This window comes from Vigna radiata, chromosome 5 (genome assembly GCF_000741045.1).
Source record: "Vigna radiata var. radiata cultivar VC1973A chromosome 5, Vradiata_ver6, whole genome shotgun sequence".
Taxonomy (NCBI): domain Eukaryota; kingdom Viridiplantae; phylum Streptophyta; class Magnoliopsida; order Fabales; family Fabaceae; genus Vigna; species Vigna radiata.
In genome coordinates this window covers 32,890,295-32,912,042 of record NC_028355.1, presented here as the reverse complement: position 1 = coordinate 32,912,042, position 21,748 = coordinate 32,890,295, and the positions used below count along the sequence as shown (strand labels likewise).

Sequence of the window (21,748 nt, the reverse complement as noted above, 5' to 3'; positions counted from 1 at the left end):
ACTTTAAAATATAATCTAATTAATAAGAAAAACTTAGCACTTAATCATAACAACATGACAATTACATGGAAATATTTATAACAATTTCACCAACAACTAGAACTAAATTTATATATAACCAACAATAAACATATCAATCCACCCCCACAACTCATACTACATGGTATCATATAAAATATCACAACAACAAATAGAACAACTTTATAAAAAAACATCACAACCTCAAATAAAAATACTACGGTTTCTATAAAACACAACCTCACATCTTATAAAAAATATTACTACATCCTGTATATTACCAAGACAACATATAAAAAAAAAAAACATTAAAATTTACAAGCAATCAGCGTCAATTCGTTTCCGTTCTTACAACGCTAAATTTAACAAAACTTACCAATTTGACGTGATATACATATAATGATATAACCATACTATATCACATAGCCAATTAACAAAAATCTCTGTAGCCACTAAAAAAATCAACATACCCATTTATCTTTTGTAACATTTTTTTAAACACCTATGACTCCTGTCCTGTTATAACACCACTTTCACCATAATAATGTTTCACACCGATTTTTTCTATTTTAATTCAAGTAACATATCTCTCATTCATATTAACAGGAAACATACCTATTTCTATTCGATTTATTTTTTTAATTTTTTTTATAAAAAACATTATCTTCATAAATAAACTTATTTTTATCTTAATTGGTAGTCTCTAAATAATATATTTTATAAAATCTCAACTAACTCACTTTTATGATTAAATTATCCAAAACCTTTTAATTAAATTATCAAAACCATTTTTATAATCATTATAGATTTATATAAAAAAAATAACATAAAAACTACAATTATATATATAAAAGAAACTCACACTAACATAATTATTTTAAAAAATATGTTTAATTTGTATATCAATAATTACAACATGCTGTATAATATTATTTAACATATTAGTTAAAATGTAAATAAAATATTATAAAAGATAAAATAAATTAATTTAAATAAAAATTAAAATGGGATTAGGAGGGAGTAAGCCCCGTTCTGTTAGTCATGGTGACCATGTGGATGACTGTGAGAAATTGGCCAATTACTACGGCAGAACAAGCATAGGCTCCACACATGTCTCAGCCGCAAGTTCAGCTCGTAGTGACCCCTTGCAGGGCCTGCATTTCTGCAGTATGGGCCCGGGGACTTTCCTAAGCCCAGCTATAAGCATAGGCCCAGTCACATCTCCCCTAATCCAAAGTTAATGGCGTGTCATGTGTAACGCTTTATAAACATATTTTAACTTTCAATTTCTACCGATGTGGGACTTTAGCCATGCAAATAATACAATGATGTTGAAGTTACTTGTGATCATTGCCCCGTTATTAGAATCATGTGGCCTACATATTAATAGATATTTTTTAACTGGATCTTAATTAAAAAGAAATAGCGATCAATTTTACTTCAAAAATACAAAGAAAAATAATACTAAAACTATTAACAAAACATAAATTTTTAGTTTATACATAGAAGTTTCAATTTTTACTAACAAGATGTGCGAGGTGCATGGTTGCAGTTTTATCATAAATTTGATTGTGGTTGAAATATGAAAAATATTGCATTTATCTGAGTTTTTATTCATACAGCAAACCTTTGATTGAGAATCTATTCATTTTGATTTTGGTTTTTTTAGAATGGTCTTGATCACATCATGTGAACATTTATATGTCAGTATATATAAAACAATATCTCTAGTTAAGAACAAATTCAACCATTAAGCACCTTTTGATAACATTTTTACAGCTGTAAAGGTTCAACACAGACCTTTGATATTTACCAAATTAACATTTTCGCCTTGCATTTAAATGCTCGGTTTTTTTTTTTCTTTTTCGTCACTTCCATGTTGAAAGAAGAAACAAAGATGAGCCAACAGAATACGTTATGACATTCTTCATTCAACAAATCCATGTCAACTATGTCACTATTGTGAATCTTACTCTTCGTTTTTTCTTTCTGCTATCCTTGCCTAAGGTACTGGAATTTTTCAGACATGATTTCAGTGGTGGTCCTGTTTGTTTACTAGCTAATGGGGGCACAAGAGCACAACACTCAAATCTTACTCTGCGTTCTTTCTTTCGGCTTTCCTTTCTCAAGGTATTGGATTTTTTCAGACATGATTTCAGTAAGGGCACGTTAGCAGAACACTCGAATCCTCTTCTTTTGTGCTCAAAAGGGTCAAGCCAAAACTGGACTTTAGCCATACCAAACAAGGCCTTCCTTTTGGCATATTTATATGCAGCAACTGCAACACCTTCTTGTAAAAAGCATACCTGAGCCGAGCCACAGTAGAAAAAGACTCTTGTTTTAGAGGAATCTACTGAACCAACTACACTGAACTTTTTTACTAACTCTTCCTTGGATGGAAGGTTGAAATTCTTGGGGAACTTCATGTGAAGAGATTTAACAGAAGAGGGGACATGCGTTCTTGATAACTGTCCAGCTTTTGAATTGAATTTCGAAGAAGCAACACCTTGGAAGCGATCATTACCCTCAGCCAAACAACCCTCAGAAAATAATTCCGTTTCTTCAGACTTTTCTGAACTGGGAGTCGTTGCAACACTATTGCAACTCATTTGCAGACTTTCTTGGTAAAGAGATGAGTCAGATCCTAGAATACCTTTACCTTTTGCTGCACCAGCATCAACCTCACACTTATCAGAATGGAAGTCAAACACTGAGTTAGACAATGATTCACAGTTTTGACTTCTTGTAGAATCAACCTTGTCAGTGAAGTTCACATTTGTTTCACAAACGTACGTTGAGGACCGAATGCCTTTCTGGATACTTCCTTCTGGTTCAAGCATCTTAATGTCTGAGATCCTTGGTCTGGTATGTTTTGGAATGTATGCATCCCTTTCATTTTCTTGAACTCCACTAGTTTGAGGCAAAACATGACATGAAGCTGATTTATCTAGTCGCCTTCTTTTCCTGTTAAGGTATATAATGATGTCTTTGTCAGGCAATCTCCAGCAAAGCTCCTGACCATTGTCTTCTCTTTCATCAATATATTTTCTCAAATGAATCATAAAATTGGAAGGAACTAAGATGTGAGTTTTACTCATAGTATCTATGTTTTCAAAAGAGATATCAACTAAGCCCCGGTCTGATATCTTTTTGAATCCCAAAAGGCTCTGCCTTGAAGATTTTAGTCTTTCTAGCACCATGTGAAGTGGCTCTAAAGAAGGACAGTCTATAAAACTCTCCGAAATAATCAGATGTCTATTCAAAAACAAGTGTGCAGAATTTACTTCCCAAACTGGAACCGTTGAGTTCAATCTCTTCATAGCACCAAGAACCTTCTTTGACTGTTGGTTTTTGGATACGATCTGACATTTTACCTGGGATTCCAAAGCAACAGATTCTTGAGTAACTAAATGCCTCTTCTGGCCCAAAATTGAACTTGGAACCAGCTTCAACTTATCACCTATGAAAAGCATACTGAAAAACATTATAAAATGACGGGATAAAATCAATACACAGCCTCTGCAGTTCACTACAATGTATACTAAAGTCAGAAACATGACATTGGAGTACCAGACAACAATAAAACTGGAAAATCCAACATACTTATCCCAACAGAAGTTTCTAAATTCAAGATGTCATTCACCATACGGGACCAGCAGCTTAGTTATGTCAAGAAAAATGGTAAACCTCAACTTATCAAGGCGTATACATGTTACAAATTTTTTTCTCAACTCACAATAATCAATAGAGCCACTTTGAGAAGTCGTCAATTTACAGCCAGAAACCTGGCTCATACATTCAAAGCTTAGTCCAAAACACAACAGAATAACACAGAAATAGGAACTAAAATCAACAACTATAAATTTTTCAAAAATAAAATAGACCAAAATTAAAACAAACCCTGCCAAAAAAGTTTAGTATTACACCTTTTCATACCTTCCTTCAAACACAATCAATAAAATTTGTTGAAAATACAAAATCAACAAACTAAAGAAATTTACACCCAAAGTCTAGATTTTTTTTTTCTTTATAATAAAAATTATTATTTTTTACATGCACCCCTTTAAAGTATAATTTGACCAAGAACTATTAAAATACTGAGACGAAACTGAAACAAAACTGCTATTAACCTAAACAGAACTACCTGCGATTTTAGTTTCTTTGTAAAGTTTCTTGTGCTTTAAAGAACAACAGCTCCGATAAGCGTGAACCTGAGCAACGACTCTAACAGCACGTGCGAAAGATGGGAATTCGACCGACGGCGAAACGGCGGCGTCCAAAACAAAGCCCAAAACCTCAGTCGGATCAAACCCAGAAGAACAGTCCGGCCCGTCAAGGCCCGTCAGACACCGACAACGCAGCCCGGAAATGATTCTCCGGCCAAAGAAGCGTAGCGCGGAATGAAGCAGCGGCAAATCAACTTCGTTGCGCTTAGCGGTAAAGGGGAACGCTTCCTCGAAGGGGAGAATCTGAGAGTGGGAGACGTAGGAGGGGAAAACGGCGTCTTTTTTGGTGTAGGAAAAGGAGCAGGTGACATTGACGCCAAGGTTGTCGGAAGAAAGAACCAATGCAGGAAGCCATTTGCGAGGGCAGAAGGGGAATCTGACCCACACCATGTCTCCTCTCTTCATCTTCTTCTTCTTCACACTCTCCATCGCAAACAAACGCTTGAGAATGATGATTATCTCAGAGATGAACCAGCTCTTAGGTTATGACTCTGAATTCTGGAGAATTTTCCCGCTATAAAAATCTGGTCTTTGCAACTCTCAAAATTGATTATTTACCCCCTTTGTTTTCAATGAATTTTTTTAAAAAAAAGTTTAAATTTTTAATAACATCAAAAAAAGTTTAAATTCAATTAAAAAATTATGAAAGTTGTCAATTTTTTTGTGATTTCTCTCTCTTAATATAGTAAAGTTATTAGTCTAAACAAAAAGTTGCATATTATATCTCCTCCATTTTTAAATATCTTTAATTTTGAAAAAAAAAATAACTGATTGAGAGATAATTAGAAATGAGGAATAAAAAGAAATCAAAAAGTTACTTATTTATTAAAAGATGGCGTATTTGAAAATGTTTGTGAAATAATTTTGTTGATTTAAAAGTTAAAAATACATAGACAAATAGCAATAAGAACATAAAGACATTGTTTTTTAATTGATTATTAAATGCCAAAATCATCTAATAAATTGATATAATAGTCTCTGAAAAAAAAAGAGAGGAAGAAAGTATGGTAGTGATTATCTGTTTGTATTTTTTATTTTAAATTTTGAAGGCTTTATTTTTCATGTTTAATGGTACAAAAGTTGGATATTCTGTGTTAGCTTTTTAATTATATATTAAAATTATTTTATTAATTAAAAAGTAAAAAACTATTCTTTTCCAGAATTAAAAAGTGGTAGTAAAAATATGTCATTTCTACCTAAATCTACAATTTTTAAATGTCAACATTAAGGTAAATTTAGGAATGTAAAATATTATCTTTTTACAGTATTTTTTCTATTTCAATATTAAAAATAACAAATGAAAACATTTTATTAGCTAAATCATGTGTTAGTTGAATTTTATTTTATCTATATTAAATTTTATACTATATGTGTGACCTTTGCCTTTTTAATGTTAATTAATATGATTGGAGCTTACTCTGACTTTAATCAAAGTATTATTTATTACCTATTACTTATTCTTTGTTGCCAAGAATTAAAATGATAAAAACCACATAATATTGTAATATTATCTTACACATATATAAGTTTAAAATATTATAATAGAAAGTTTTTAAATTTAAAATATTAAAATTAAATATGTCAAGTTTAAATTTTAAATTCAAAAATTAATAGACTTTAAAAAAGGATTTGAGCAGAATGAGAAGGCTAGAACATTATCTTACAATATACTTGGACATAAGATGAAATTGAGAGATAATAAATAAAGATGGAAAAACAGAAAAATATTTTTAAGAGAAAATTAATATATTAGGATTTTGATATTTTCTAATATTATTACATAAAATATAAGAAAAAAAAAGACTATTTCACTCCTTCAAAACATGTCTTTCATAGAAAAGAAGATTCCAATGCTCAAATCAATTCCATTCCTAATCATAAAAAATGATTCATGAAATTTGTAAATTGAAACTTCTTTAAGATACTTTTGTTCATTTGATGAATTTAATCAGAGAAGAAAACTTGTTATAATGGCTTTCATTATAATTAAATATAAAAGAAAAATTTAAATAAAAAAGGAATGAATATTATAATACCATATACCTATATGACAAAATTTGTCATCTTTTTCTCTTGTTTGCATACCAGTCTTCTTCACCAGCACAATATTCTCCAGTTCTTGTGAAGTTTCACTTTTTTTCTTTTGCTGGTTGCAGATGTACTGCAAACTAACTGCTTTCTAAAAAGTATAACATTGCAGAAACTAGTCTCCAGATAGCAGAATTTTGCTAAAGAAGAAAGAACCACAAAATAAATTGGTTGTATACAAAACCTTCTCAATCTAACTCAAACACACAAAACCTTATTAATTTCAACCTACTCAATACCCTGCAAAGTATGACATGATGAGATAACATGGTTATTAGACACCCTGCACTTACAGGTTAAGCAGACTATCTATGTTAAATAACGTATAATCAAAGATTCAAGGGAGATCAATCTCTAACATAGTGAACTTGAAAAAACTAGTGGTAGGACAAAAACAAAATACTCAAAACATGAGTGAGAGCAATTGATGTGTTCAAGCATAGTCCTTCACACGGTTGAATCTATCGAGAAGGAAGTTCATCGAAGAGATACAAACACCAATGACATCTGAGCCCAACCATATAAGGAATCAACTCCACTCTTTATCTAAAACCTTAAGACAATGGATTTATGGGTTTTTCATCTTTATACAGTGCTCTACTTTCTCATTTTTATCCAATGCAGGATTTAGACTCGTACTTGAATTTTCAACACACACGTCATATTCATGAGTTCTAAATAAGAAAACTATTAGCCTTTACTGCTCCCTAAGGCAGGTTTTTAGATGGTATTGTTGGGTTGAGCTCCTATCTCTGTATCTAAAAAGTCTAAACTTAACAAGTTGTGCTACTTAACCCAAGTGGAGAGGAGTCTTCTGGGTTAATAGAGTCTTAATTTTGCACCATTTGGAAAAAAAAAAGTACAAAAACTGGTTCACTTATTTACCAAGCAAATTTGGTGCAATCATGATTCCCACTTTATTTATCATTGGATAAGGCTGAGAATTGGACAGGAGGTTCACGGCAATCAGGTGCTTACCATCAGTCAATTATACATCACAGCAGTAATGCTTTCCCAGATGAAGAACAAAGAAAAAGAAACTTAAAACAGAACAACAATGCAGAATTGATTTCTCCAACCACGGCATCCAATCAACAATCCCAACAGTCCAAACAAAGAACAATATGACGCGAACCTGTTGTCCAATTTTCAGTCTCATCCAAACGAAGTAGGAATCATAGTTCTACCGAAACTGCTCAGTAAATATGCCAACCAATTATTGTGCTCTCTTTCTCTCTCTCAAAGGTTGAGAAATTAGCACTCTCTCTTGACCAAAAAAAACTCCCTCCACCAGGGTTAAGTGAGACAAAAATGAATTTGACAAGCATACGTTTGGTTGTGATTGTTTTATAGGATATAATTGCTTCTTCTATTTTTCAAAGTTTGAAGTTACATAATGCAATGAGAAACAATTTATAAACACAATGGCTTTATTCGAAATGCAGTAGTGAGATAATGAACAAATGTGATTGATGATACACTTAGACATGCTTAGAAGCTGATCTCATATTAGAGGAACCAAGCCCCAAAAACTATGATGCAGTAACCAATGACAAGTTAGAGGTAACTGTCATTACATTGAATTCCAATATGCAAACTATTTGCATAGAACCTATGCCAGCATATACTAAAGAACCAAATTCAAAGATCATTGTTTCCTCCAAGTTAAAGAGTGATATCAAGTATTGGATTTGCATATTGTTAGACATTCTATATGGCTTATCCAAAAACTGGTAAGAAACAATTATTTATCTAAAATAAGTTAAAACTATCATGGGCTAAAATGAATATGCTCTAGATGGTTAAACAATTATTTATTCAACAATCAATTGCACATATCAAGGTATCCCTAATAATTAATAAATAACATAACAAGAGGAAGATGAATTCATACAAATGCAATTAGCATAGGATATGATCCATGCCATTACTTCTACAATAAAAAATGTAGAAGAAAATTCTAATCTTCTTATACATAACTAACAGCAAAACATACCCATATCCATAGGAAAAAGGCAGGGATAAACAAGTGAATTCATAGCTAGTTATATACTTCTCTGGTGCATCATGGCCATTTCCAACTTTAACATTACACGTAACCGATAATTTATGATATTATTGGATCCAAAATAAGGCTAGGTCCAGAGAGTCACGTTTTTTATAGTCAAACACACTTACACTTGATTTAGAACCATACATCCACTAAACTCGAACTCCTAAAGTGGCTCCCAACATAAAATCATCCTCTGTTAAAAAAAATAAGAAAGATGAAAATAACAATTAGTTATTTAGCTTTCCTGGGTCAGATAACGTATACACATATACACATGTAAATAGAGGAAACATACATAACACTATTAATCAACATCTAATACCACCTCAAAAGAATTCAAGAGATTATGAACTTACATGCCTATTGAATTTGAAGTCAAACATGAAAGGTAGCATGCCAACAACACCAGAGAAGCAGAACAAAAATTTGAAGTAATAGTACCTTTATGCAAAACTTCCAGAAAATAGGAGGAACAATAATTGACAGTGAACAATGAAGCATGTTTCTGTTTTAGAACTCAAGTGTATTGGTAAATTGGAAGCTAAGAGATCTAATGTATATTGCATACCTAAGTTTGAGAAACCATAAAATTCTTGCTTACACCAAAATTTAGAATAACAAGAGAAAGAAACAAAACAAGGGTAAATTTCAAAGTGATTTTTTAAAATAGTTATATATATATATATATATATATATATATATATATATATATATATATATATATATATATATATATATATATATATATATATATATATATATATATATATACAGGGCAACATTGTTACACATCACAATGTTGAATCTGGGTGAGTAAGTTTTGAAATGAAAGAGAACTAGAAATGTAAAAGCATTACCTGTTACCATACTGTTCTTGAGCGACTTTAACCATAAGAACCTCGGCATTTCGATGATCTGCATAAGCATTTCTTTCTCCCTTTGACTGCACGGATACCCTCAGCATGATCAGATCGAGCAACTCCATAGTCATACGTTAACTCTGTCATTGGTGGAATGTGTCTGAGAGCAAAGAAGGCAACATGGACGTACGATTGGTTGTTTTCTTCATATACCACAGGCTGCCAAAAAACATTTGGGGAGCAACTATGATTCATGAATCTAGCCACATTCCCAAAATTCTTGGCACTTATGGTCAAAGGATACGGCATGGCATAATGCTCACTAGATTCATTGGGATTGACTTCTTCCAAAAGCCTAGGCTCATAATTCCACTTGAATTGACCATAAATCTGGGTTGTATCAAAAACATACTCATTTCCTTCCCTCACAAGCTGACTTACTTTGGCCCTATCAACAACTTCTCCTGCATATTCACAAATGAAGGTACCAGAGCGAATAGGATCCAGAGACCGAAGACCCCACCCTCTATCCTTCGTTTTGAACACTTCCATGGGGTGCTTTAAACCGGTTTGGGATACTCTATTTTTGCAGTTAGGAAAACACTGACATGTAGGGCCACATTCATGAACCAATTGCATCCGGCTCACCAGAACACCATTTCCAATATAAGGGAAATCACCTTCATTTCTCCTAATGCAAGAGCAGTTCGAATCACCAGGGACACATGATTTAGTACAGGTGCACCCATTTGAAGGCTGCATCAAACTGAATGATTTAGGGTGTCTAAGAGAATGGAAATAATTGAAATAAGTAGGCGCCTTCACATTATCAACTTCATTGACAAGTGATACAGGAATATTCTCAGCTCCATTGGAAATGTCTGCAAGAATAAGTCCAATCCTTGAAGTGCCAGATTTCCACTTCTGAACTGATTTCCAAACAGAATAGGCACTAGGTTGTCCAGGCATTCTAACCAACTTATACTTAAATACATCACCACCACCTTTTGCTTTTCCAATCCATGAATCCTGAATTTTATACAAACCATCATAGACATAGACTTTTAAATTTGGATTCACATCATCCCTAATCCCCCGGATGACTCTTATTTCATTGAGTTGTCGCGAACTCCTATCCATAGCAAGATTACCCCTTTTAAGCTTCTGGTCAATGGCGTGCTTATCTTTCTTGAAGAAGTTCCCTCCCTGACCAGTATACGTTATAACATCAATATCCTCAGCATCATCATCATATTCTCCTGATGAAACAATGCTCACAGCCAAAGTTTCCTCCTCAAACTCACCCCTAATATGCAAGGCATCAATTCCACCCATGAAGTGAGCATGCAAACCCACAACACACATTTCGGCTCTGAAAAAGAAAATGTCACCAATCTCAACCCCAGGAACTGATCCTATTCTCTTCCTCGTGTTTGTCCGGATTCCTTTGGTCATCAAAGTATTGCAGGCTTTCAAATCTGCACGCTTGATCGGACCCAAGCTCAATTCTTTGGCCCCTTCAAGTTGGCAGAGCCTTCTTCTAAGAGCATCAAACGCCATGAGCACAAAATTAACCACTTCACGGCTACCATCTTCTTTTTGAGCAGGGGTAATACCAACTAAAACACCTAAATCAACAGGGGGCTCTTGAGTTTTCTTAGGCTTATCTAAGGATGATTTGGCGCTGCTCGACTTTGGTGATCCACGTTTTTTCTTCCCAGAAGTACGTTGACCACTGAACCCCTCCATTGTTGAACTGGAGTCTCCTGCCCCTGGTGGAATGCTATATACCCTTATTGGAGTAGGTATGGAAGCACCATTTGGTGTCACCTCAGTTGGAGTTTGCTGAGGTGCACCAAAGGGGGAAAATGGTGAAAACCCAGTAGGATACTGGCCAGGAGGTGGAGCTTGAGAAGACATAGAGAAAATAGGAATCAAACTCTTCAGAGGTTTAACATCCAGAATCCTAGACTTATCAATGGAACCATGAAGAGGAACTGAGTCCTGCCTTGTCCCTCCTTCCATTACAGAACACCTTTCAATCAACCTTCACTAGATGAAAATTTCCTCCCTTTTCTTTCACAAACTTCCCCCTTTTCACCCTCAAACATAATTCATCTCAACCTTTTGTTTCTCTTTCCCTTCAATCCACCCTACACACAATTATCAAAGTCACTACTTCATTTCAAAACCCAAATTGAAAAGTTTCATCATTTTTTCAAAAAAGGGCCATGCATTTACAAGGATCTTTGTAGTTAAAACCCAGAAAGAAAATGAGATTAAGTAAGCATTTTTCACTCAAAATAAACATAACAAACAGTCTGCCACTAAGGGAACAGGACAACCACAGGATCCTTAAAACAAAAAGGACGACAACATTGCATGAAAAGAAGAACTTGTTGTGGTTACCTTGTGGGGTGCTTGATTCTTAAAGCTTGAAAGACACAAGAAAGTAGGCGGATGAAAAAGCTCCAAGTGAAAAAAAAATGAGGAAAATGAGGCACAGCTTCTGAGTACAAAGAAGAGTGAGGAAAATGGCTGATAAATAGGCAATGCTGTGTGTGGTGACATAGGAACACGTGCAGTAAAGTTACTGTGCATGGCTCGTGTGTCAGGGTGACGATAATAAGAAAAGAAAAAGTGTTGAGAAGAACACAATATCTCTAAACATAATTATTGTTAGTTTTATGTATACTTAATATCATTTTTGTTTCTTATATAAAAAATTTAATTAGGTCTCTTTTGTTTAATAATTTTAATATCATTTAAAGATAATAAATAATATTTCTTAATACAATCATTCATTTTATTTTATATATTTATTTTTAATCTTAAAGATAAAATGGAATATATATATATATATATATATATATGTATATATATTAAAACTCAATTAAGTTAAGAAAATATAAATATAAAATTGTATCATATAATTAAATATATGTACTAAATTATTAATTAATTATTTACTATAAGTTACTTAATATGTTTCATTTTGTAACTTGTTTTAATTATATTTTATTTAAATGTATATTAAAAGTCGTTCTGATCAAGATTAAATCATACTTAATGAATGGATATCAAATATATTGTACTCGCTATTTTTACAGGTTAAAAATATAGGCATTAATTAATTGTTTTATATATTAAGTTATTTTTCGGTTCTTTATCTTTAACTAATATTCATTTATTGCTATTATTTAATATTTTTCATTTCATAGTTTAATTTTAATGTACGTATGTAAAAGTTTTCTTGTAAAATTTATTAAAATCTTAATGACTATGATTAAATCCCAATGAATCAAAAGCTTTAACAACTGGTTTTAATTCACTTCATTTTATCTCAATTTTAAATTAAATTACACTAAATACGTTTATAATTATAAAAAAAATTAAAAGTATTTATTATAATATTTTATTTACAGAAGAAAAAAAAACAATTATCCTCCCTGCAATAAAACATTAATAATTCAAAAACTAAGCAAAGTGAGAAAGAAGAGCAGCAGAAGAAGAAACAAGTTCGAACGGAAACAGAGAAAGAAGCATTCATCGAATCATGTCCAAAAACAAAGGGAAGAAGAAGAAAAAGAGCGAAAGCGACGAAGACGACGACGTTTTCTACTACCGCTATAGCAGCGTAAACCCTAACCCTACCCAACACAATCCCAATTCAAATCCAAATCCCAATTCAAATCCCAAAACCAATAACAAAGGATCCTCGTCGTTGGCACCGTCCAAATCAACGTTGTACGTTTCAAACCTCGATTACTCGCTAACCAATTCCGACCTCCACACGCTCTTCTCCAAATTCGGCCGAATCGCGCGCGTCACAGTCCTCAAGGACCGCCACACGCGCCTAAGCCGTGGCGTCGCATTCATCCAGTTCGTCTCCCCCGACGACGCGCGCAACGCTGCCGAGCAGACGCACCGGATGATCCTCAAAGACCGCACTCTCACCGCCTCCATCGCCACCGACAACGGCCGCGCGCCCGAGTTCATCCGCAAGCGCGTCTACCGCGACACTGCCCGCTGCTTCGAGTGCGGCGCCGACGGGCACCTCTCCTACGATTGCCCGCGGAACCATTTAGGCCCCCGCCAGCGCCCCGAGCCCAAACGCCCCCGACGTGTGCCCCACCACCGCGATGACGACAACGACGACGGCGGGGAGGATTCTGACGGTGTCGGAGCCGGTGCTCGGTTCGAAGATGATAATTGGGCGTCCGTCGTGGACGACGGCGCCGATGAGAGGCTGTTGACGGGAAAGCGCGACGACGATGCTGTGGCTGCGAAGAGTAAGAAGAAGAAGAAAGCTGGGTACTTCAGTGATGAGAGTGATGATGATGACTTTGATGGTTGAGTTGGTGCAATTGGAAACTTAGAAGCAATTTTTTTTATGCCTTTGGTACTCTAATCCAATCAGACTTGAAGTATAATTTTGAAGGTTAATGTGAACTTTTATTCTGTAGATTATTGATATGGAACTCTAATCTTGATTAGAAAACAACACTGGAAACGCCAAATAAACTACATGGTTTTACCTATTTGTTTGATGTTGATGAGAATTGAATGGTGTTTATTTATGGTGTTGATACTGCTCTCCAATCACAATTGAAGGTTTCCTTCAATAATGTACTTTGACTTTTTAATTTAAATCTTTCTTACACAGATTTTCTTGGTGAAATTCTAATTTAGATTGGAAAACAATGACAAAAGTGCCTTATAAGTTTCATCTTTGAATATGCTGTTGCCTGTTGTTTTTATGTTGATGAAAATGGAAGGGTATGTAATTTGTTCCAAGTTTGGAATTTGATACACAGTAATAGTTTGATACAAAAATGAGGTTCCCTTCTGTTATTGATTGACAACCTTCTCTTTTAAGTATATTAGGTTGAGATGGTTTTTCTGTTAGGAGATTGTTGTCTAGTGAAATTTGAAACATAAAATTGAGCATGCTTCATTTATGTTAGTTTCTTCAATGTATTCTACATAAACTGATATTTTATGAACATATTTTTTAAATAAAGATATCAATAGGATTTGGCTCTTCTAAAGTGTGTAACCTACTTTAAAAGCTAAAGCCATTGATAACAAAATCACCGGTTGACATTACATGTGTATGTGTATGCATAACAGTTGCAAAATGTTGGATTATCAGTAGTTGGTTTTCTTATACCTTACTGAGATTCTACAGTGTTATATACACCCTCTTTACGTATTTTTTGTCAACTCAATTTAATCATACATTTTCTTTTCAAATATTTAAGTATTCCTTTCTTTTCTCCAGTTGGTATCAAAGTATCTCATTTCCTTGTCACCTTAGTTATAAGTCATTTTTTTTTTGCTTTTAAGTGCACCAATTTCTTCTTTCTGTGATGTCTGAAGTGCTCCCAAGTTGTTTTGTCACTCTTTTTCCATATTCATCATTTTTGTAATTGTCACTCCATTGTTGTATTTGAAATCGTGGAATCATTATATGAGAAAATTATCTTGGAATCCAAAATTCCACCTTCGAATATTGCATGTTTAGGTGGACACTTGATGACTTGAACCGTGGAACAAGTTGTGTAAATTGTTATGAATGAAAATTACTAAGTGATCTTAAAATGAAGTGTGAAGAACCTATAATCCTTTATTGTAATAATAAATCAACCATTAGTATGACTCTCAAGCTAGTTAAGCATGATTTCACAGAACCAATAAGGATACCCAATACTTCAATAAAGAAAAATTGAATGATGGTCTTATCGTTACTTCCCACATTCCATCAAGACATCAATTAATATTTGTTTATAAAGTCTTACTATAAAATCTATAAAGATAACTAATAATTCGTCAAAGAAAAATTGGATAATGACCATATCTTACGTTCCGTCAAGATGTCAACGAATTTGTTTATAAAAGTTTTCTCATATAACGATTCCACCATTTTACATAATAAGCTCAAAAATTCATCCACCAACTTGAGTTATGAAAAGCTTTTGTTGAATTGCAAAAGATATAATCAATTGTTGTAATTATGACAATTATTATACTATATGATACTGAGCAGATATTTTGGTTTATGTATATACCCTTGTGGACTGGTTTACTATCAATTCAATTGAATCATATTTTTTCTCTTCAAACAAGCTCAAGATCTATTTATAAAAAAGGTAAATTGGTCAAGTTATTTTTAATTCATAGTAAATTTTATACTTGTATCTCCACCCAGATAAATGATCTTCTATTTACTACTTGTAAGAAAATTCTAATGCATGGAATTATGAAATCAGAATGCACAAGAGTATTTGGCACCATCAAGTATAAGAAATATGGTAATGAAAAATATTCTATAAATTTCACTTTTCACAGTATGGAATGTATTCATCAAGTTCTGACTCAAAATGCACAACCTACACATGTTTCTTCGTTTCCAGTTTATTATATATCTAGTTACAATGATGCAAGGAACACCCCAGTACAACTGTCACAATGCACCAAGATATAAGCAAGGAAGGAGGTGGAAACAAAAAGATAAGAGTGGTGCATAAGAAAGCACAGACAGAATCGCTGCATAATCTTTGGTATAGGAAGGTACTGCAGTGTCAGAAGTGACTAAAACATTCATTACTCTGAGATCTCCTCTTCCTCCAATTGTAGTGCCTTTGTTAAGCTGAGCTTATTTTACAAACTTGTCCCATGGCATACAGAAACATTTATTTGCATCTGAATTCATGTTGCCTTTCTTCATGTGGACCATCTATCTCAGACTGTTGCCTCAGCTTGTTCTTGTTTATCTGGAAGTTGGCCTCTGAGGAAGTCTAGAACAGATTGCCGCTGTGCAGAAGCATTCAAATTGAAATTAATTGCAGGATTTGATAAGGAAATCCAGCATGAAACAAACATTTGTTTGTGTGTGTGTGTTCATATATACTCCTTTTACTTGGAGTATGCTGGAAAGTTATAACTAGGAATTATTGAAAAAAAAGAGGGCAATGTAGCTTACAATGTACTTCAACTAAAAAATCATTAACTATACCTTAACAAATGTAATTTATAACTAATAACTGCTGTCTAAAATTATTAGTTAACTTTGTACGATTTATCTTAAAACCTATTGACATTAAGTAACTTGATATACATATACATATATACAAGTCATACTTCAAGAATTGAGATAAGCGATGTGGAACAAGCTACCTAATCAGAATCTATAGTTCATCTTAGTAATTGTCTATTCTAGTTGGCTTGCTAGTTTAACAAGTATATGTGGAGGGAGTGTGGGGAAGTTTCACATTCTATGTCTCAACTCTTAAGAACAACTTATATATACTTGTTATTTCGTTTAATGTTAGTTTTCAAATGAAATCTGACATGGTATTAGAACTAAGCTCATCTAAGTAAATAGTCTATTCTAAAAGTTTAATTCTAGTTATACTTCAGACCTGTTTTCATATATGGTTGTTGAATATTTGAACAAAGAAAAAAAATTAAATTGACACATCTACAGGATTATCATAAAGTCAACTACAACACCTATATAAGAGACATGAAATAAGAAAACTTTTTAATTTGAGAGAAGAAGCTCATCTTAACCCCTACATCTCCCATGAATGGTTAAGATTTTAACATATAAGTCCTGCTACCTTTCTAAGTGAACATATAATCTTCATTTAACTTCTAATCTTTCACTAGTATGGTTTATGATCAATATTTGCTTCAGTCATTGAAATAAAAATGGTCCCATCATTTGTTATATCACTTATATATACAGTCTCCTTTGTTTAAGCATCTTACCCGTTGTTCAAGCCCACTAGCTTCAGATTTCAACGTTAGTGATTCCAGTAAGTCTATGGCTTCTTGAAACCCATCACTAGCTAACTTTTCCTCCCCAAGATTTCTGTCCACATCCGCAACTTTTGCAAGAGAAACAGCAACATCTAGAACCTATAAAGTTTATAAAAACAATGAAAAAGAGAACCAGTTAATTATCAAAATTACGGTTCAGTTGTTTCAGAAGAAAATCAAAATAAAACTGCAAAGTATCAATAGTCATAAAAAAACTCATGGCAGACTGTAAAGCTGGTAACATAAAGGGTGAATTTTGCCTGAGAGATTTAATTTCATCAATTTCTTCCATATTTCTCCAAACTTTTAATAAATCGCCTTAGCTGGTCAACTTATGACATTGCACCTCAATCTAGAAACCAACATAGTAAAGCTTGCACCAGACCCAAAGAAAAGTAAGAAACTTGAATGATTACATAAAATAAAATCAAAAGTTCAAACAAACTGTATTTAGATAGTAATATCCAACCTGGGATGGAACTTTAGAATTCTGGTTGACAACACCCCGGCGAACATCCAAAGATTTAAAATAGTAAGATCTTGCAGCTTGAAGATCTCCATCATAATATTTAAGATCTCCAATTTTGTTAAGTGAAACAGAAAGTGTATGTGTAATCTGTAGGACAAGGAAATTAAAAAATTAAATTAACAACAAACAAGCAAACGAGAAAAGTATTATGTTGAAGTTTGAAAAAAGCCATGTTCAGATGAAAAGACCTCCATATCTTCTTTTGGCAACTTGGACAGAAACTGAACGCTTTCTTCAAAATAAGAAACTGCAGAACTGGCATCACCCATTGCTCGGCTGCAAAAGAAAGAACGTATGTAGGTCACAATATGCCTCCATTAAACATGTCACAGAACAATATTCTTTCACCATTTTGTTATAGAATAAAAAATATTATTAGAGAAGAAACAGGTCATAATTAGTCACATATTAAAACCTCAAGTTTTTGTAGATAATTATTAGATTTTGTAAGAAACTATGTTTCTTTTACACCAAAATGATGTCACATTGATTTCAATTGCAGATCTAGGATATAAGTATAGATTTCTATCAGAGATACTAAACTAAACTTGCCGTTAAGATGATTGGTCCTCAATACTATCATAACCTCCGTGATTAAGTATTCAGATTTATTCTCGCAGCCCTTAATCTTCAAGGAACGTTGAATTTTAGCACATCATAAAATATGTATGTGCTTTGAACATGAGGATTGGACATGTTAGCGATATAAAACTAATTTAAAGTCTTAACATAAGGGTGTAAATAATATCAGTGATTTTATCTTCTAATTTCAATTTCTAACTAATCTCCTGAACTTTGATTGAGTTTCAACTGAAGCTCATGACATGATGTCATCATCAAAAAGTCACCTTGACTGTTTTCATCCCTAATCCTGCCTTAATTGCAGGTTACCAAAGTTGGTTGTCAACGTCTCAGAAAAAAGCTACCTACAAAGAGATTGATCAGGAAGGTTGAGTGCAGCAACTTAGTGTGTAACCACTGAAACAACAACTCTTAGGGATAGAAATTCTACATCACTATAGATAAGGTCTAAACAGTGCTTATAAAGCTTGGAAATCCTTACTGTACAAGTCATGAAGTAGAGTCAGTCCCTAAGCTCAAATCCTAAAATGGTATTAGAGATTGTCCTAGATCCATTGTTGGACCACCTGCATTGTCATGCTCCAAGCTCATAACCTTGGGTGTGAGGATATACTTTCGAAAGCTACCTTAATCAATGTCACTTTTAGTCCACCTTAAATGCAGCTTATAAAAGTTGGTAGCGAATGTCTAAGGAAGGGCTACCTATGATGCAGCTGACTAGAAAGGTTGAGTGAAACACTGCAGTGAGCAGCCACTGGAGCATCCATTCTCGGGAGCTTGAAATACCATATTGACCAAAGATGTTGCCTCAAGAGTGCTTATGAAAATTGATTTACCATACAAGCTGGTTGAGAGGTTGAGTTAGACCCTAAAGCCCAAATTCCTAGACTCATAATTTTCTTGATCACTTCAGCAACTCAAATAAAGATCATGAGTGTTGTTGATTATATGTTAAACCCATCAGATAAACTATATCATAAATGACAATCTCCAACATCTTGTTGGATAAAAGCATATTTATTTGGCATCTACTTCTATAATAATTTAAATAGACAAGTCAATCCTAGGAATTATCGTCCATTTGCCTTTTCTGAGATCATTTTTGTGTGCAACTTGGTCCTTAAATTTACAAAAATCATATTAAATTAGTCCTCTCAAGGATTATAGTGAGACAAATCATTTACGCAGATAATATCTAATCAGTTGAGCATCTGTAACAATAATATTCTACAAACACTAAAACTAACAAATACAAGATAGCAGATTGTGGTAATGAGAATACTGAAAAAAATAATGTAGATATATGCATGAACAGGAAATAAGAGTAACAGACTTATTAATCAGATGCTCTGTGAGTGGCAGGGAAAGAAAGCAAGAACACATACCAGCAGTCACCAAGCATACCCAAGACTGCTCCAAGCTGGGAACATAACTCTGAAGTGTTACCAACTTGTTCTAATTGATCACGAATGTCTTCAGCACAGAGGTTGAGTCTTGATTTGGCACTTTCTAAGTTCTGAGCACGGAATGCCTGTTTTGCATTGAATATAGCAAAATACTCACTATCAAGTGGTAGTACAAACTCAACAAAGTTTAAATCGTAATTTAGTAAAACAAAAGGCAGTAGGTTCTCCAGAGAAACAGCTATTGACACCAATGTCTCTTCCACATAAATATATTTTCCAACACATCCAATCATATATAACAGTTTAGTATCTATCAAAAGTTATTAGCATCAACGCCAATTAAATTAAGGGCATGCAATTTCAAGGATCTTACACCATTTAATCGTTCATATATAATAAGATCCAACATTAATATTTGTAAAGGCCATACATACCCTCATGGCTTGTTGAACTAAGAAAGAACCTCTTTCCAAAGAAACATCCTCATAGATGACCTGTTTACTCTCTGTAGCTTCTTCTCCTTTGTCTGAACTAACAGACCTTTTGATCCTAGCATGACCTTCAATAAAGCGATCAACTACACCTTGAAGATTAGCATCAGGCTCGATCTTTACAATGTCAGCCCCACATAATGGACAGTCCTTAAAGCGGGATATGCATGATCTAGTTTCAGACAAGTAGAATATAAGAGATGAGCGTATGCAATTCATCATAGACTCAAGATATAAACACTGGACAAGGTACATACTTGCAGAAAACATGAGAACAAGGCACACATTTGCTGGTGTCAAATAAAAGAGCCTGGCACACTGTACAGCTAAGAGGACCAATCTTAAACGATTGTGAATCATATCCAAAAGGGCACTTTGGTGACGCACTAGCTGAGTCATTAGGCTCTTTCTTCACCTTACTCTCAGACTCAACCTGATGTTTCATAGAGTTTTCACCCGATTTTTTGGAAGCATTGTTATCATCAGGGCGAGCAGCTTTGACAAATGGGCAAACTGGTGTCATATTCATCAAGAACAAGAGCCTGCCAAAATATAAAAAACAAAGAGGCATTGTTATCATCCTTTTACTATTTATTTTAAGTAAAACTTTCTAAACATATAACAGGTTTCCCAACCATTATCCTAAGAATAATAGTTAAGGAAACAATAAATAGTTTCTTTTTTTTATAAGAAATCACAGAACAGGCATTGTTTACATTAAATTCTACACATTTCAATTAAACTTTTCACTTGTGATTCCTTCTGGTGCATTTGGTAAAAAGGTAAAAAATAAGATAGATCAAATGAAAAGAAAGAGTAAAACAAAAGTATTTGGTTTAAGAGAAATATAAAATTTCCAGATAATTGATTCGTTCAATAGTTGATTTTGCTCAAGTTTATAACAGGTATCTTATATATGCAAGGTCTTCAACCCAATAAAAGCTGCAGTTCAAATAATAATAATAAAAAAAAAACAACGTTAACAATCCGTCGACCCTGTTTCTTCACCATTTTTCTTTGAGCAATCGAAGCCTTGAATAAAAAAATAAATGTAAAACAAAAGTCATATTGGAAAAAACAAATGCACCAATCCTCGTCAGTTAGACACACATTTAAATCCTATCAATGATTTACACGGTGAACTTAATAATTCAATCTAAACTCTCTTTTTTACTGCAAAGACAACATCTAAGGAAGAGTTCCTCAAACCTAGGAAGTAGCAATAACGCGAAAGTTGCATCACAGATGAACTTTTAAAATTTGCACACTCCCTTGTGCCTCAATTATTTTAGAATCATCGACTTCCCAACTGGGTACATTGAATCAAAAACAAGATTCAATTTTTATCAAAAAAAAAAAATCCCTTTCCTTAATTTGCAGAATTAAAAAGGATGAAAATATTACAGTATCCAGGGAAACGAAGAAACTGGATGTTGCAAAGAACGACGTCGTTGCAGCTGCTATGGTGTTCTTCTTCCTTCGTCTTTGTTTGTGTGAGGCAGAGAATCGTTCGATGGTTCTCAGAGAAAATGTGGATGACGATGATGATGAAGTTGAAAGAACCTGTACTTTATATTTTGGTTTTTGGTCCCCAATTTGTTGTGTATTTCTAAAGTGACCACATATTTACGTTTTAACTAATTAATTTATTTTTTATCTCTACCCCTG

At 33.6% G+C, this 21,748-nt stretch overlaps 4 protein-coding genes across 6 annotated transcripts; 1 reads left to right on the top strand and 3 right to left on the bottom strand.

Moving 5' to 3' along the window:
• Window positions 1-1,571: 1,571 nt before the first annotated feature.
• Window positions 1,572-4,852, bottom strand: LOC106761263. The gene is made up of 2 exons (XM_014644794.2): window positions 4,163-4,852; window positions 1,572-3,478 (listed from the first exon to the last, which is right to left on the bottom strand). The coding sequence occupies exons 1-2, from the start codon at window positions 4,671-4,673 to the stop codon at window positions 1,968-1,970; spliced, it is 2,022 nt and encodes a 673-aa protein (XP_014500280.1). The 5' UTR covers window positions 4,674-4,852; the 3' UTR covers window positions 1,572-1,967.
• On the bottom strand, window positions 3,480-11,893 carry LOC106761369 (histone-lysine N-methyltransferase, H3 lysine-9 specific SUVH1). 3 transcript variants are annotated; one of them, XR_002668038.1, is made up of 4 exons: window positions 11,655-11,893; window positions 9,243-11,398; window positions 8,511-8,578; window positions 3,480-3,492 (listed from the first exon to the last, which is right to left on the bottom strand). XR_002668038.1 is itself a non-coding variant. In XM_014644919.2 (3 exons), exon 2 carries the CDS (start codon window positions 11,268-11,270, stop codon window positions 9,270-9,272), a length of 2,001 nt encoding a protein of 666 aa, XP_014500405.1. In that variant the 5' UTR covers window positions 11,271-11,398; window positions 11,655-11,893; the 3' UTR covers window positions 6,485-8,578; window positions 9,243-9,269. The 3 variants fall into 3 exon arrangements, 1 of the variants encoding a protein (XP_014500405.1); XR_002668039.1 differs by lacking the exon at window positions 3,480-3,492 and adding an exon at window positions 6,307-6,472; XM_014644919.2 differs by lacking the exon at window positions 3,480-3,492 and having other exon boundaries at window positions 6,485-8,578.
• Window positions 11,894-12,715: 822 nt separating this feature from the next.
• On the top strand, window positions 12,716-13,832 carry LOC106761238 (U11/U12 small nuclear ribonucleoprotein 31 kDa protein). Its single transcript, XM_014644767.2, has one exon. It carries the CDS (start codon window positions 12,802-12,804, stop codon window positions 13,600-13,602), a length of 801 nt encoding a protein of 266 aa, XP_014500253.1. The 5' UTR covers window positions 12,716-12,801; the 3' UTR covers window positions 13,603-13,832.
• A 1,714-nt stretch (window positions 13,833-15,546) lies between these two features.
• On the bottom strand, window positions 15,547-21,637 carry LOC106762719 (protein NCA1). Its single transcript, XM_014646761.2, has 8 exons — window positions 21,485-21,637; window positions 20,338-20,622; window positions 20,024-20,252; window positions 19,569-19,714; window positions 17,790-17,877; window positions 17,542-17,688; window positions 17,022-17,171; window positions 15,547-16,061 (listed from the first exon to the last, which is right to left on the bottom strand). Exons 2-8 carry the CDS (start codon window positions 20,607-20,609, stop codon window positions 15,990-15,992), a joined length of 1,104 nt encoding a protein of 367 aa, XP_014502247.1. The 5' UTR covers window positions 20,610-20,622; window positions 21,485-21,637; the 3' UTR covers window positions 15,547-15,989.
• Window positions 21,638-21,748: the final 111 nt, after the last annotated feature.

Bases quoted from the DNA above. Each gene is read 5' to 3' on its own strand.
- LOC106761263 (XM_014644794.2), bottom strand. From the start codon at position 4,673: ATGGAGAGTGTGAAGAAGAAGAAGATGAAGAGAGGAGACATGGTGTGG. The intron at 3,479-4,162 runs GTAGTTCTGTTT...TGCTTTTCATAG, and splicing joins CAAAGAAACTAAAATCGCAG to GTGATAAGTTGAAGCTGGTT.
- LOC106761369 (XM_014644919.2), bottom strand. From the start codon at position 11,270: ATGGAAGGAGGGACAAGGCAGGACTCAGTTCCTCTTCATGGTTCCATT.
- LOC106761238 (XM_014644767.2), top strand. From the start codon at position 12,802: ATGTCCAAAAACAAAGGGAAGAAGAAGAAAAAGAGCGAAAGCGACGAA.
- LOC106762719 (XM_014646761.2), bottom strand. From the start codon at position 20,609: ATGAATATGACACCAGTTTGCCCATTTGTCAAAGCTGCTCGCCCTGAT. The intron at 19,715-20,023 runs GTATGTATGGCC...AATGCAAAACAG, and splicing joins TAGTTCAACAAGCCATGAGG to GCATTCCGTGCTCAGAACTT. The intron at 17,172-17,541 runs GTTGGATATTAC...TAAACTTTATAG, and splicing joins ATTCTAAAGTTCCATCCCAG to GTTCTAGATGTTGCTGTTTC.